Consider the following 16,093-nt stretch of genomic DNA (forward strand, 5'->3'; position numbering starts at 1 on the left):
TCCTTAGTACTTGTTGCAGATCATAACACATATATTAAGAGGATAAAAACTTTGATGGGAGGAGGAGTGCTTCTTTAATTTGCACCATTTTTACGATAACTTTACTTGGTTTTGTCTGGTTTTTTTTTATTCGACAATGTGGACGTGGTTTTCCTTATCCATATGTTTTTGCCTAATTTATCAGTTGCAACTTTTTGAAATTTCTGAAACTTTTTGTGCAGTTGTACTCCAGTAGGGTACTTAGGAACACACAAGTCACTTAACCCCCCCCTTTCATCCCTGCAAATGATGAATCATAACTCTAGTCTTTAAATGTGCTTAAATTTGTTTTTCCTGGTTTAACCCCCCTTCATCACCAGCCATTGACCTGGTAATTTGATGTTCCATGTTACTATGATTATGGGAAAACCAAACTGATATATAAAACAATCAGAACTTTGCAAAAAAAAAAAAATTGGTTTGTGTCACCATTTTCTGAGACATAACTTTTTATTTCTCCTTCGATGAAACAATGTGAGCATTTATTTTTAGAAAGAGCTGTAGTTTTTATTCTGTTTATCCATTTCTCTTACAGGTATGTGACCCAGCTTTCCCGTCTTGACTCCCATGCACATTTCTCTATACCATTCTACTCCTAATTTCTAATGGTATGTGTCCCAGCTTCACCAGCTCCCCCTCACTTTAATTTATGACCTTGTTTACTTAGTCGTTGAGTATCCAGCATCTGGCTCAGCCTTAATCAGCTGATCAAGATGAGCACAGACCACTCCCCCCTGGATCACAGCTGAATGCATTCTGTTACAAATATATTGTGAGCCAGGAGTCTGTGTCAGACTTTAGTCTGTGGCCATTACCTTAAGTATGGCCATTAGCTGAAGTATGAGAAATAAGAATTAATCCTGAATTGAACTGAAGGTAACTGGATAGTAAGTCACAGTAAACAATGTTTGTCTTTGTTTTCACTCTCACCCCCTTAATCCTTCACTTCTTACAACCACCCCTAATCCCTACACCTAGTAAGGAACTCTTCATCTCTCCCTCCATTCTCCCTACCCACCTCACCTCCTCCTCAGAGCTATTCCTCAACATACAATCCTTTGTCTCCAAACACAGACAGCCACCTCATGCCCTCTCCTGCTCCCACCTACTAACGCTTTCTCTGCTCCTCCTTACTGCTGGCGACATCTATCCAAATCCTGGCCCTCCTCACCACATCCCTACAATCACTTCCACCTCCTATCCATGATCTACCCCAAACTCTCGCAACCCTTCTAACCTTATACCCATCCGCCCATCCCCCGCTTCCCCAGTCCCACTGTCAGGAGCTCTGTGGAACGCTCGCTCTGTCTGCAACAAACTTTCCTACATTCACGACCTCTTCATCACTAACAAACTTTCCTTCCTCGGCATCACTGAAACCTGGCTCACCCCCTCTGACACGGCCTCTCCTGCTGCACTTTCGTACGGCGGATCCCACCTCTCCCATACCCCCCGCCCCACCGGCAAGCACGGTGGAGGAATAGGTTTCCTCCTGTCAGATAACCGCTCCTTCACCCATATCCCACTGCCGCCCTCAATTACTCTCCCCTCTTTTGAAGTGCACTCCGTGCGCATCTACCCCCCCTCCAACTGGCTGTCATTTACCGCCCCCCAGGATCAACCACCACTTTCTTTGACCACTTCACCACTTGGCTACTTAATTTCCTCTCCGTTGACATCCCCACTATCCTCATGGGTGACTTTAACATCCTCATTGACACTTCCCACTCAGCTGCCTCTAAGCTTCTATCCCTCACTTCCTCCTTCGGTCTTACCCAGTGGTCTTCCACACCCACCCACAAAGACGGCCACACACTGGACCTCATCTTCACCCGCCTCTGTTCCCTATCTAACCTCTCTAACTCACCTCTCCCTCTCTCTGACCACAACCTACTTACAATCTCTTCCCTCTCCTCTCCAGGTCAACAATCCCCACTCCACAAACTTGCACACCCTCGCAGAAATCACAGACACCTTGACCTACACTCACTCTCTGAATCCCTTCTCCCTCTTACAGACATTAGTTCCTTACAAGATGCAGATGTTGCTGCCACTTTATACAACACCACAACAGCTGCAGCTCTAGATTCAGTCGCCCCCCTCACACATACCAAAGCTCGCACAATCAACAGACAACCCTGGCACACCAGCCTAACTAAAGAACTGCGACGGGCCTCCAGGGTTGCCGAGCGTAGATGGAAAAAGTCCCACTCCAATGAGCACTTCATTGCATTCAAACAATCCCTCACTACCTTCAAGTCCACACTCACTGCAGCAAAATAAACATACTTCGCATCCCTCATATCCTCCCTGTCTCACAACCCCAAACAACTATTCAACACCTTCAATTCTCTCCTCCGTCCCACAGTGCCTCCTCCCTCTCCTCTTATTTCAGCCGAAGACTTTGCCTCATTCTTCAAGCAGAAGATTGATACCATCAGACAAAGCTTTTGCCTAAAGCCCCCACAGCCCCTCCCCACACCTACTCAACCCTCTTCCTCCAAAACCACTTTCTCCACCATTTCTGAAGATCAACTTTCCTCTTTACTCTTCAAATCACACCTCACCACCTGTAAACTTGACCCAATCCCGTCCCACCTCATCCCAAACCTTACCACTATCTTCATCCCAGCCCTAGCCCACCTCTTCAACCTGTCACTAACAACTGGTGGCTTCCCCTCATGCTTCAAACATGCCTCAATCACACCCATCCTCAAAAAGCCCTCCCTTGACCAATCCTCTCTGACTAGCTATCGCCCCATATCACTTCTCCCCTATGCCTCAAAACTACTGGAACAGCACGTCCATTCTGAATTGTCCTCCCACCTCTCCTCCTGCTCCCTCTTCGACCGCCTACAATCTGGTTTCCGACCGCACCATTCTACTTAAACTGCCCTGACTAAAGTCACCAACGACCTACTAACCGCCAAGCGACACTACTCTGTCCTCCTCCTCCTAGACCTGTCATCTGCCTTCGACACATTGGACCATTCCCTCTTACTACAAACTCTCTCATCTCTCGGCATCACAGACTTGGCCCTATCCTGGATCTCCTCATACCTAACAGACAGGACATTCAGTGTCTCCCACTCACGCACCACCTCCTCATCTCGCCCCCTATCTGTCAGTGTCCCCCAAGGTTTAGTCCTAGGACCTCTGCTCTTCTCCATCTACACCTTAGGCCTGGGGCAGCTCATAGAGTCCCATGGCTTTCATTATCACCTCTATGCTGATGACACACAGATCTACCTCTCTGGACCCGATATCTCCTCTCTACTAACCAAAATCCCACAATGTCTGTCCGCCATTTCATCCTTCTTCTCTGATAGATTTCTAAAACTTAACATGGACAAAACAGAATTCATCATCTTTCCGCCATCCCATTCACCCCCCCAACTGACCTATCTATCAATGTCAATGGCTGTCCACTCTCCCCATTCCCCCAAGCTCGCTGCCTTGCAGTAACTCTGGACTCTGATCTCTCCTTCAAACCACATATCCAAGCCCTTTCCACTTCCTGCCGACTCCAACTCAAAAATATCTCCCGGATCCGCACATTCCTAAACCATGAATCTTCAAAAACACTAGTGCATGCCCTCATCATCTCCCGCCTTGACTACTGCAACCTACTGCTCTGTGGCCTCCCTTCTACCACTCTTTCACCCCTCCAATCTATCCTAAACTCTGCTGCCCGACTAATCCACCTGTCCCCCCGCTATTCCCCGGCCTCTCCTCTCTGTCAATCTCTTCACTGGCTCCCCATTGCTCAGAGACTCCAGTTCAAAACCCTAACCATGACATACAAAGCCATTCACAACCTGTCTCCTCCATATATCTCTGACCTAGTCTCCCGTTACATACCCGCACGCAACCTCCGATCCTCACAAGATCTCCTTCTCTACTCCCCTCTTATCTCCTCCTCCCACAATCGCATACAAGATTACTCCCGTGCTTCCCCCTACTCTGGAACTCTCTACCCCAACACATCAGACTCTCGTAGACCGTGGAAACCTTCAAAAGGAGCCTGAAGACCCACCTCTTCCGACAAGCCTACAACCTGCAGTAACCACCGCTGCATGACTAGCTCTACCCTCACCTAATGTATCCTCACCCATCCCTAATAGATTGTGAGCCCTCGCGGGTAGGGTCCTCGCTCCTCCTGTACCAGTCGCTGTCACATTGTGTCCAAGATTATTGTACTTGTTTTTGCTATGTATACCCCTTTTCACATGTAAAGCGCCATGGAATAAATGGCGCTATAACAATAAATAATAATAATTGGTCCAATTTTGTGGGCGTTTTTGCTAACTATTTCATCTACTATTTTTTTTGAGGGGGTAAGAAATAACTGAAAAACAGCAAATCGTTTGAATTTTTTTTCTTTATGGCCTTTACAGCACAGGTTTATTTTATATTATCTTAAATTTAATATTTACCAGCCAATATTAAATATATTTATGTTTTTTTTTTATTTCTTCGATTGGTATACAGGAAGTGATTCAAACTGTGACATACAGGGGAGGGGAGAAATATTTTAATTAAACAAGTAGGCGGGATTTCTTCCCGTCCCCTGAAAGGAAACACATCGTAAGCCAGAAGGAATAAAAAGCAATTTCACAGCCACAAGACCTCTAATATGGGACATACAGGTAGGTATAGATTCACATTTCTATCCCCTGTATGTTCATATTAGAGGTCTGAAAAGTCCCAGGGGGTGACAGATTCCCTTTAAATGACGCTGTCAGATATTGGAGTAGTGATTGGAGCTAGCGCAGGTCGCTGCTGTCAGAGGTGGCTGTCGACTGTATAATGCAGCCCGCAGTGTAAGGAGCAGGCTCCGTTCCTGATCCAGCTCCATACACTTGCACCCGTATAGTTCCTGTAACCCATTTCAGTGTATTTTCTGCTAGAGACATATTCCATTTGACAAAAGGTAATGGACGATAAGTTACACAGAAGGGAGACAACCAGTCACCAGCATTATAGAGTAAATTTTCAGATGTCAGACAACATCAAGTTTTCTGAAGCAGTCTTTCCCACTACCAATGCAAAAGATAAGATAGCTGAACATTATCCCCCTCCCCCCACACACATGTCAGAAGACAATGGTACTAATGATCTGGCAAATCACCTTGATTTCCGATATAAAGTTAGCCATAGATATTATATTAGTTGGAACCTATCGTTATTACCATAGATATAAGGTTCCTCACTAAATTTTTAGATTAAGTTGCATAGTATCTTACATTCTGCTTTGTCTGGGCAATAATATTAAACTTTATTCATTACGTAAAAGTGAAACCCTGAGCCAATTCAAGTGTTATTTTTTCCTACAGGTGAGTCTTCCATAAAGTAAATAATAATCCATCAATTGCACGTCACAATGAAATGTTTTAGGACAAAAGCTGCTGTTTTTATGCAAAATATTTTATTAAAAAAAACAACAAACAAAACAAATGTAACAAGGAAATAAAACAAAAGTAAATTACAATCTGTGCACAGTTGGATGGAGATGGCCTTACAGCTTAAGGACACCTAAAAGGATTGTCCACTACATGTCCAGTAACATTACTGCTGTGCAAAAAGCAGGGCTGGCGGAGAGAAGCGTAGAGGAGGAGTCTAAGGGTTCACTCACATCTGCATATATATATCATCCATATGTCATGTGAATGTGGACTTTTTTCTCATCTACCATCCGTATGACGTGTACGCAATCAGTATGCAATGAGTTTTTAACATCATCTTTTACATACAGTAATTCTCTATGTCATTTCAAGCTAGTTTTCAAACTAATAAAACAATCTTATATACAGATATAGATAGATAAACAGATAGATAGAGGTCAGTGATATATGTAATCAATGCTTTGCGTTTGCAGTTTTCTGTACTTGTTTTTAGCTAATAAATAAAAAAAATGAAAAAAAAATGCTGTGGGGTCCCCCTTATTTGTAATAACCAGCTAAGGGAAAGCAGACAGTTTGGGGCTGGTCTTAATAGTTTGGGAAGGGGCCAATATCCATTCATCTTCCCAGCACATTAATATCAGCTCACAGCTGTCTGCTTAGCCTTTACAGGTTAGTAAAAAGGGGGGACCCCCAAAAATGACATTGGGCCCCCCTTATTTTTAATAACCAGCAAAGGCTAAGCAGACAGCTGAGGGCTGATATTAATAGGCTGGGAGGGGGCACCTTCCCAGACTAATAACACCATCCCTCAACCTCCCCAGAAATGGCACATTCATTAAATGCGCCAATTCTGGTGCTTAGCCTCAGCTCTGCCCGATTGCCCTGGTGCATTGGCAATCGGGGTAATGGTTTTGGGGTTGATGTCAGCTTTGTAATGTCATCAAGCTCAGGGGTTAGTAATGGAGAGGCATCTGTCAGACACCCCCATTACTAACCCCGTAAGTTAAAGGGAACCTGTCACCAGTTTTGTCATTTATGAACTATAACTATGACTTTATTCAGCGCTTGTGCTCATTCCATAAATAAATGTGCCATTTCTGGGGCAGCTGAGGGCTGGTGTTATTATTCTGGGAAGGGGCCAATATCCATGGCCCCTTACCAGCCTATTAGTATCAGCCTGCAGCTGTCTGCTTTCCCTCAGCTGGTTATAAAAATAGGGGGGACCCTATATCTTTTTTTTTCAATTTATTTATTAGCTAAATACAAGTACAAAAAATACACACGCAAAGCACTAATTATATATCTCGCTGACATCTTCCTATATATATATCTATTATACCTATTCTGACAGTTCACGCTGTGAATTTACTGTACTTGGCTGATGAAATGTCAGGTTTCCTATGAGATGTGTGCGTAAAATTCGGACGGCACACGCACTGGTCTGTGTGCAGTGCGATTTTTTTTCTTACTTGCATTGGTGAGTCTCGGATGTTTTACGAGGCCACACGCAGCATGCTGCAATCTTTTTCTCACCCCAATTCCAGGTGAGGAAAAACTCACAGATGAGCACTGCCTCACTGAATAACACTGGTGTGAGTGCATGTGAGGGAACCCTTACACCACGGCCCCGCTATCAGTATTCGGTCAGTATTTTTACTCAGGAGTGGGAGCCAAAACCAGGAGTGGGTGATAAATGCAGAATTGGTGACTTGTTTCTATTCTACTTTTTCTCTGATTGTTCCTCACCTGGTTTTGGCTCCCACTCCTGAGAAAAAATACTGACCGAATACTGACGAAATACTGATAGTGGGGGCATGGCCTTAGACTGCAAGTGCACCAATATTCCAGCAGTGCACTTGCAAGCCTAATTTGTAGGTCAGTAAAAATTTAAATTTTGGCGTAATGGTCCAGTGAATGGCACCATAATAAGTAACTTTCATAATGTTTTACCCTGCCCTATCCTGTATTACCTCTACTTCCACAGGGACAGATCCTAGCCTAGCACATTCTAAAAGCCCAGGATTGGTTGTGAATAAAAAAAATCTAATTCTCACCCACCTGGTTAGCACCATTTCTCCATGATCCCTTCTGTCCCCCGCTGGACTCCTGGCTCTTTCCTCTGGTGGGGCGATATCAAGTGACTGCAGCTGCCAGTCAGTGGCAGCTGATCGGCTGCAGCTTTCACATTACTTCTGAGCTGGAGGAGAAATTATTACTTGTGGCTTGGACCAAATGTGAAGCTGCAGTGGTCACGTGACGCCCCCCGCAGGAGGAAGAAGACAGGGGACGGTGGGGGATCAGTTCAAATTATGGAGGGGTATCAGCCCAGTAGGTTACTATTAATATCTTTTTTTATTTTCCCACCCCCTTGGGCTTATTTAGAATGTGCTTTAGAGTAGTGGATCCCTTTAAATATTAGAACGCTACAAATATCCATGCATTTTGTGTTCAAAATACAAGAAAAATAGATTTAAGACCTCATGGTCTATGGAGCGGATAGCACTCCTTCTGCTGCCATGTAGTGTCGCCGTAAGATATTTTTCTCTAGCAGCAATATGGCACCAGTGTAACATGGTACAATTTGTTTGTCAAATCTGTATGAAAAACGGAAAATCAGAAGTACAATATGGCCCATGGACTTCTTTATGTTGGATATTATACCTCTATAAATTACAATTTATACATAATCAATTTGAGATTTTCATATACTCAAATGAGTGAAACAATCATAAAGGGCAGTAAGCCACTCAGGACTACCCTCTATTAACCAGGACATAGAGATTAAAGGGAATCAGCCAGTAGGATCCACCCTCCTAAGCCATCTATATGGGCATGTAGGTCATAGAAAGTTTAACAAAATGATACCTTGATACCTGCGATTGGATGTCTTATTCCAGAGAAATCCACATTTTACTTAATCTTTAAATGAGCTGTTAAGATCTATGGGGAGGACATAGATCCCTCTGAGACTCTGCCTCCAGAGCTTATTTAATGAAGAGGGTGTTACATACACAGTTCTACAGTGAGATCAGACTGTCAGTCATTACATGTCTCACACTGGTAACCCCATCTTCATTTAAAATAACCTCTGGAGGCAGATTCTCAGGGAGATCTATCTCTGGACCATAGATCTTAACAGCTCATTTACATATTAAGAGAAATGTGGATTACTCTGGAATAAGACATAGGATCGCATACTGTATATCAAGGTATCACTTTATTCAACTTTCTATGACCTGCATGCCCATATAGGCGTCTTAGGTGGGTGGATTCTACTGACTGATTACCTTTAAAGCGGTCATCTGGCTTGAACTAATTTTAAGGAAAATGATGGTTCAATTAATATATTTTCATTATTATTATATACAGCCCTCTACTCTGTTTATCGCAAGTTCTGCAGTCCTTCCTTGCTTCGACACTGAGGAAACTGCTCCCCTCCCTTCTATGTCAGACGTCATCAGATCAGTTGACCTGTGCATGTGAATGATAAGACAGGATCCCGAGGGTCCGGTGGGCAGCGATCGGGTGGTAACCCATTTTTTCACCTGATTAGATGATGTCTCAACACAGAAGATGGGGGAGCACTTTCCTTTATGTCGAGATGGCAAAGGACTAGAGAATTCCAGGCACACAGAGAAAAGAACTAAAGTGATGGCAGCAATTAATATATTTATTGGAGGTGCATGAGCCATACATTTCATGTAATGAGAACTCTCAACTTCTAAACCTGCACAACCCCTTTAATTATAGTATCATGTTTGCAGCCTTGACAATTGGAAACAGATACCTACACACTTGGGAATAAAACAGATGATAGCCCAACTTGATCACATGGGGGTGCTGGGGAGGGTGGATGCAGCACAAGTGGACCTGTCAAACTAAGTCATCACCACTGGGTCTTCTCTTCAGGGTGTCGTCTAGTTTTCTCTGATATTTGGACACCCAACTTAACCTCTTCTGTATTTACAATGGTGTGGGTTTAGTCCCCAGGATCAGGGAACATACATTTCCATTTACTTAGTTGTAGACGGGTTAATGTTTCATTTTAGGAGAACGACTCCGCTTTGTTGCCTTATGTGCAGCATCTTTCTTTTTACTTGCCATCTTTTGCTTGGTAGAAGAATTGTAAACACCTCTGAAAAACAGAAAAAAAACTAGTAATAGTATACCCGAGCCATTAAGAGTAACTAAACTTTAATTTTATTATTATCTTTTTATTGTTATTTTTCAGGAATTGCAAAGTGATTATTTTTGTAATATACTTCATTATCCTATCTTGCCAAAATGACAAGTTTATTCTCCATTATAAGCTACTTTCAACTGATGCACTCAAACAATCTGTGTATGGGATGTTCGCTCTCTCAGTAAGAGGGTGGTGAGCAGTGGCTCAGATATGGGAATTCCTCTACACCGACTGTTAAAATTATAGTGTCGAGATCTCTGCTGAGCAGCAGATGAAAGCAGCTACTAAAGGAGCTTGAACTGGGGAATGAAGCAACACTGCAGCACAGTGTTTGGGAGAGAACACAATAAAGGGTAATAAAGTACATCACCAAAAATCATAACTTTGCAATTTCTGGAAAAAGATTAACAAAAAATAAAGTTTAACTGTTCTATGATATACTTTGTATTTTAGGGGTTTATTCTAGATTAATTTTAGCTTTAGGGTGAAAAATAAATCTATTCAAGCTCCCAATGTCTTCTCTTGATTTTACGCACACCCTCTGCTGTACAGTGAGACATCTTCAAGTATAGAAACTGTATAATGTCAGAAGAGAACTAATCCTCATTTACAGAATTTTAGTGCAAAAGGTAGTGACATGATGTCCATGCGAATGCTAGTTGCTACCAGACATAGTTGATATCTAGTTTACAGCAATGTTACCTCAATAACCAGCGGTTGGCCATAGTTATGTGACATGTCATCAGCATGGAAACACCATGTCCTTAATATATAGAGGACAAAAAGTTTTCATGGGATAGATTGTTTTTTTAAACAATTTTGTCACTGGAATTACTTTTAAAGTGCATCTGTCAGTTTGGTCACTTTTCAAAATAAGGCGTCATGTGTGTACAATATATGGCTTTTGTCACCAATTTTTTTCTCCGCATACTCCATCTCTAGCTAATAACTGCTCTGATGTCTCAAATACACAGAAAAGAACACATAGAAAAGAAGAGAAATCCTGCTCCCCTAGCTCTCTTTAGCACATGCTTAGAAGCAGCAGACAATTCACAGCAGTACTGAGAGGTTTAAAAGGAACCTCTGGCCAGTTTTTGAGTCTGTCAACAAATGCCACGACCTTTATCTGCTGCTGTTATGTATTCCACAAACGTTTACATTGTGTCCTGACTCCCCCTGTATAGCCAAACAATATCATTTGATTTGGTCCCGCGCTGTTCTTAAATGCGGATAGTCCGGTCCAATGGGCGTCATGGCTGCAGAGTCTGTGCTCCCTTCTACGGCCAAAAGCCGTCCTTCGTTTCTGATTGATGTGTTCTGCGGGCAGAGCAAGGGACATCAATGTGCATGCCCACAATAGGGCAGAGGAAAGTGATCCTGTGTGGGCCGGCAATGCTACTGCACAGGCACATGTATTTGTTGAGCTATGTGGATGACGCAGGACACATCATCTGCATCAATCAGATGCAAAAAATGGTGGTTTTGAGTGAGATGCAGGTAGCAGCAGAATCTCAGTGTGCCTTTCTGTTTCCCCATAAACTTCTTTGGGCAAGGTGTAACCTGATCACTGGGTGAGCCAATAATCCATCGTAACATCATTTCACAAGTTTTTGAGAGTGAATAAGCAGTTTGAGGATGAAGGGGAAAAGAAGTGACTAGTAAGTGGAGAAAACAGTGCTACTTTAAAGAGAACCTGTCAGCACGAATTTATAATGTCAAATAAAGACATGGCTATAATGGCTCTGTAATACTGATTACATTGATACCTTTGGTGAAGAAATCCACCTTGTGGTTCTTCTTTAATTGCCATTTAAAGTTTTCTGCTAATTATATTTCGGTGCACAGGGGCCGGACTGTGCACAGGGTCTTCTTCTTCCTGTCTGTGATTCCTCGGCCCGTCAGCCTGCCTCTGCTTTTTCAGTGACCTACCTCCTCTGTTAAAAAATTTGCACCAGCACAGTCACTGCCATCAATTTGAGATCTCAACTCAATGATGTTTTTTAGAGGCGACGATGCATGCATCACCCACAGCAATGATGTGGCATTTTATAGTAAACCAGTCGGGAACTCAACCTGTGCAAGTGCTGCTCATGACAATGAATTTGCCAGTGCAAGATGTCCAGAAGAGGTGGAAAGTCACTGAAAATCCTGAGATTCAAAGACCGGAGGCAGGTGGAGGGGACAAGGAATCACAGGCCAAAGGCAGGTGGAGGGGGCAAGGGATGGGGGGCAAGGGATTACAAACAAAAGGCAGGCGGAGGGGGCAAGGAATCACAGACCAGAGGCAGGCGGAGGGGGTGAGGGATCACAGACTGGAGGCAGTGGGAGGGAGCATGGGATCACAGGCCAGAGGCAGGCAGAGGGGGCAAGGGATTACAGACCGGAGGCAGGCAGAGGGGGCAAGGGATCACAGACCAAAGGCAGGCGGAAGGGGGCAAGGGATCACAGACCGGAGGCAGGTGGAGGGGGGCAAGGAATCACAAACCAGAGGTAGGCAGAGGGGGCAAGGGATCACAGACCAGAGGAAGGCGGAGGGGGCAAGGAATCACAGACCAGAGGCAGGCGGAGGGGGCAAGGGATCACAGACCAAAGGCAAGAGGAGGAGGCAAGGAATCACAGACCAGAGGCAGGCGGAGGGGGCAAGGGATCACAGACCAAAGGCAAGAAGAGGAGGCAAGAAATCACAGACCAGAGGCAGGTGGAGGGGGGCAAGGAATCACAAACCAGAGGTAGGCAGAGGGGGCAAGGGATCACAGACCAGAGGAAGGCGGAGGGGGCAAGGAATCACAGACCAGAAGCAGGCGGAGGGGGCAAGGGATCATAGACCAAAGGCAAGCGGAGGAGGCAAGAAATCACAGACCAGAGGCAGGCCGAAGGGGCAAGGAATCACAAACAAGAAGTAGGAGGAGGGGGCAAGGGATCAGACACCAGAGGCAAGCGGAGGGGGGCAAGGAATCACAAACAAGAGGCAGGCGGAGGGGGCAAGGGATCAGAGACCAGAGGCAGGCGGAGGGGGGCAAGGAATACTAGACCGAAGGCACACGGAATCACAGACAGGGGGAAGATCCAGCGCACAGTCCGGCTCCTGTGCACCGAAATCTAATTAGCAGAAAACTTCAAATGGTGATTAAAGACGAACCACAAGGCGGATTTCTTCACCCAAGATATCAATTTAATCAGTATCTCAGTCGCATCTTTACAAAATCTTGTTGACAGGTTCTCTTTAATTTGCACCAGAAATAAAAAAATACCTCTTATGGGTGTACAATATCACTAGCCAGCAATTGCACAGTGTTATGGAACCTCAGCTAATGAGTCCTACTAAAATTAAATAATTTATTTATTAATTATAAACATTATCCTACAGCTTATGGTCACTTAAAGGGGTTCTCCACTAAATGAAAGCACATTCTAAATAGGCCCAAAGTCGTGGGAAATAAAAAATGAACACTCACCTAGTGGACACACCTTCTCATTTAAAGATTTTTCTGTATTTTCATGACTATGAAAATTGTACATTCACACTGAAGGCATCAAAACTATGAATTAACACATGTGGAATTATATACTTAACAAAAAAGTGTGAAACAACTGAAAATATGTCTTATATTCTAGGTTCTTCAAAGTAGCCACCTTTTGCTTTGATGACTGCTTTGCACACTCTTGGCATTCTCTTGATGAGCTTCAAGAGGTAGTCACCGGAAATGGTCTTCCAACAATCTTGTTCCCAGAGATGCTTGGCACTTGTTGGCCCTTTTGCCTTCACTCTGCGGTCCAGCTCACCCCAAACCATCTCGATTGTGTTCAGGTCTGGTGACTGTGGAGGCCAGGTCATCTGGCGTAGCACCCCATCACTCTCCCTCTTGATCAAATAGCCCTTACACAGCCTGGAGGTGTGTTTGGGGTCATTGTCCTGTTGAAAAATAAATGATGGTCCAACTAAACGCAAACCGGATGGAATAGCATGATGCTGCAAGATGCTGTGGTAGCCATGCTGGTTCAGTATGCCTTCAATTTTGAATAAATCCCCAACAGTGTCACCAGCAAAGCACCCCCACACCATCACACCTCCTCCTCCATGCTTCATGGTGGGAACCAGGCATGTAGAGTCCATCCGTTCACCTTTTCTGCGTCGCACAAAGACACGGTGGTTGGAACCAAAGATCTCAAATTTGGACTCATTAGACCAAAGCACAGATTTCCACTAGTCTAATGTCCATTCATTGTGTTTTTTAGCCCAAACAAGTCTCTTCTACTTGTTGCCTGTCCTTAGCAGTGGTTTCCTAGCAGCTATTTTACCATGAAGGCCAGCTGCACAAAGTCTCCTCTTAACAGTTGTTGAAGAGATGTGTCTGCTGCTAGAACTCTGTGTGGCATTGACCTGGTCTCTAATCTGAGCTGCTGTTAACCTGCGATTTCTGAGGCTGGTGACTCGGATAAACTTATCCTCAGAAGCAGAGGTGACTCTTGGTCTTCCTTTCCTGGGGCGGTCCTCATGTGAGCCAGTTTCTTTGTAGCGCTTGATGATTTTTGCAACTGCAATTGGGGACACTTTCAAAGTTTTCACAAGTTTTCGGACTGACTGACCTTCATTTCTTAAAGTAATGATGGCCAGTCGTTTTTCTTTACTTAGCTGCTTTTTTCTTGCCAGAATACAAATTCTAACAGTCTATTCAGTAGGACTATCAGCTGTGTATCCACCTGACTTCTGCACAACACAACTGATGGTCCAAACCCCATTTATAAGGCAAGAAATCCCACTTATTAAACCTGACAGGGCACACCTGTGAAGTGAAAACCATTTCCGGTGACTACCTCTTGAAGCTCATCAAGAGAATGTCAAGAGTGTGCAAAGCAGTCATCAAAGCAAAAGGTGGCTACTTTGAAGAACCTAGAATATACGACATATTTTCAGTTGTTTCACACTTTTTTGTTAACTATATAATTCCACATGTGTTAATTCATAGTTTTGATGCCTTCAGTGTGAATGTACAATTTTCATACTCATGAAAATACAGAAAAAGCTTTAAATGAAAAGGTGAGTCCAAACTTTTGGTCTGTACTGTATCAATTTATATACAGTCCCTTTAAATATTAGGACACACAAATAGCCATGCATTTGGTATTCTGTGGACAAAATATAAGAAGAATAGATGTAAGACCTCATGCAGTTGGCATGGTTTGTACTGTGTACAGTGCCCCTATGAGATTTACGTATATTCCTCAAGCAGCAAAATGGAACATGGTAGAATGTTTTTTTGTAGAATTATTATGAAAACAGAGGAATTTAAAAGTACAGTATGGCCCCGTGGATTTCTTTAGGTGGGGAATTAGCTGGTATTTGATAGTATGCGGCAGCTAAAAGGCAGCAGAACATATTTCCCCAGTACAAATGCTCAGCAATCTCGCAGGTCCCACAAGTTACACAACGCTCGCCAGTGAATATGGAGGTGTCCTATTAAACAAATTTCTTCCAACCACTGTGTCATGCTCTTTCTCGTCCTCCCTGCACTGCTCACTTCTATGGCCCCCTGTTCCTTTAATCCTCTCAATCATTTCTGAGCTGAGCACTGCAGAGGCTTTACTCCTAAATGCGAGATTAAACTACAAGAGACGTGTAAGAAAATTGGCTTCTTATAAGTGATTTGCAGTTCTTAGCTGAACGCTAGTCCTGCTGATAATCAGAGAAGGGAACCATAAATGTATAAAGCCCAGCTGCAGAATGGGGTGCAGTCTATAGGAATTTTGGAAATATGGCGGCTAAGCTCCGACATTCTCTCTCTCTCTGTGTTTTCATCTGTTTGCATTTTTTTTTATTCCTTCTTAATCTAGTAAAATGGAGTAAACATAATTGTACTGGAATTTGCATAAAGTCTCTGTAAATCTCCCTGCAGTCTGTATGCACCGCTATGGCCAGCTTCATTTATGCAAAAATATGCTGCATGCAGTGACCAAATATTAGGTATATAAATCTGTATGAAATTAGCTCCCCCTAGTGACAGCTGAAAGAAAAAATAACTTAAAGGGGTTCTCCGGGAATAGGAAAAAAATAAAGAAGATGTTATTATGAATAAATTCCTAGATTCCGTTTTATTAGCAAATCACATTAGTTTTCACTATAGTAGATTAAAACGGTCACTGTCTTGTTACATTGATAGAAACTTGTCATGGAATGTTAAAGGGGTTGTTCAGCCCTTGGTTTTTTTTTTTTTTTTTACTATGGGCTTGTTCTACCCGGCGCCAACTCAGAGTGCTCTGACTGGCCGCAACTGCCCGCAATCCAGCTGCTCAATGTCAACAGAGCAGCTCTTCTTCTTTTGAGCTGTTCTGCCAATGGGGCGTGACTGCTGATGTCATGCTTAATGACAGCTGGCTCCCCGCAGTTAGGCAGAGGGGAGCTGGCTATCAATCAGCATGACATCGACAGTCACGCCTCGTTGACAGAACAACCCAGAAGAAGAACAGC

The 16,093-nt window shown here is 43.7% G+C and overlaps 1 protein-coding gene across 6 annotated transcripts in view; it reads right to left on the minus strand.

The window, feature by feature from the left end:
- Positions 1-8,688: 8,688 nt before the first annotated feature.
- Positions 8,689-16,093, minus strand: part of CCDC169 (coiled-coil domain containing 169) — a 68,674-nt gene continuing 61,269 nt past the window's right edge. For 5 of the 6 annotated variants that reach the window (XM_073662548.1, XM_073662549.1, XM_073662550.1 and 2 more), the window contains one exon: positions 8,689-9,579. In XM_073662548.1, the coding sequence (XP_073518649.1) occupies positions 9,477-9,579 (103 nt within the window). In that variant the 3' untranslated portion in view covers positions 8,689-9,476. The remainder of the gene's footprint in view (positions 9,580-16,093) is intronic. The other variant, XM_073662547.1, reaches the window with a different exon arrangement.

This window comes from Phyllobates terribilis, unplaced genomic scaffold, assembly GCF_046119375.1.
Source record: "Phyllobates terribilis strain yellow unplaced genomic scaffold, ASM4611937v1 Scaffold_2__4_contigs__length_985480577, whole genome shotgun sequence".
Classification (NCBI taxonomy): Eukaryota; Metazoa; Chordata; class Amphibia; order Anura; family Dendrobatidae; genus Phyllobates; species Phyllobates terribilis.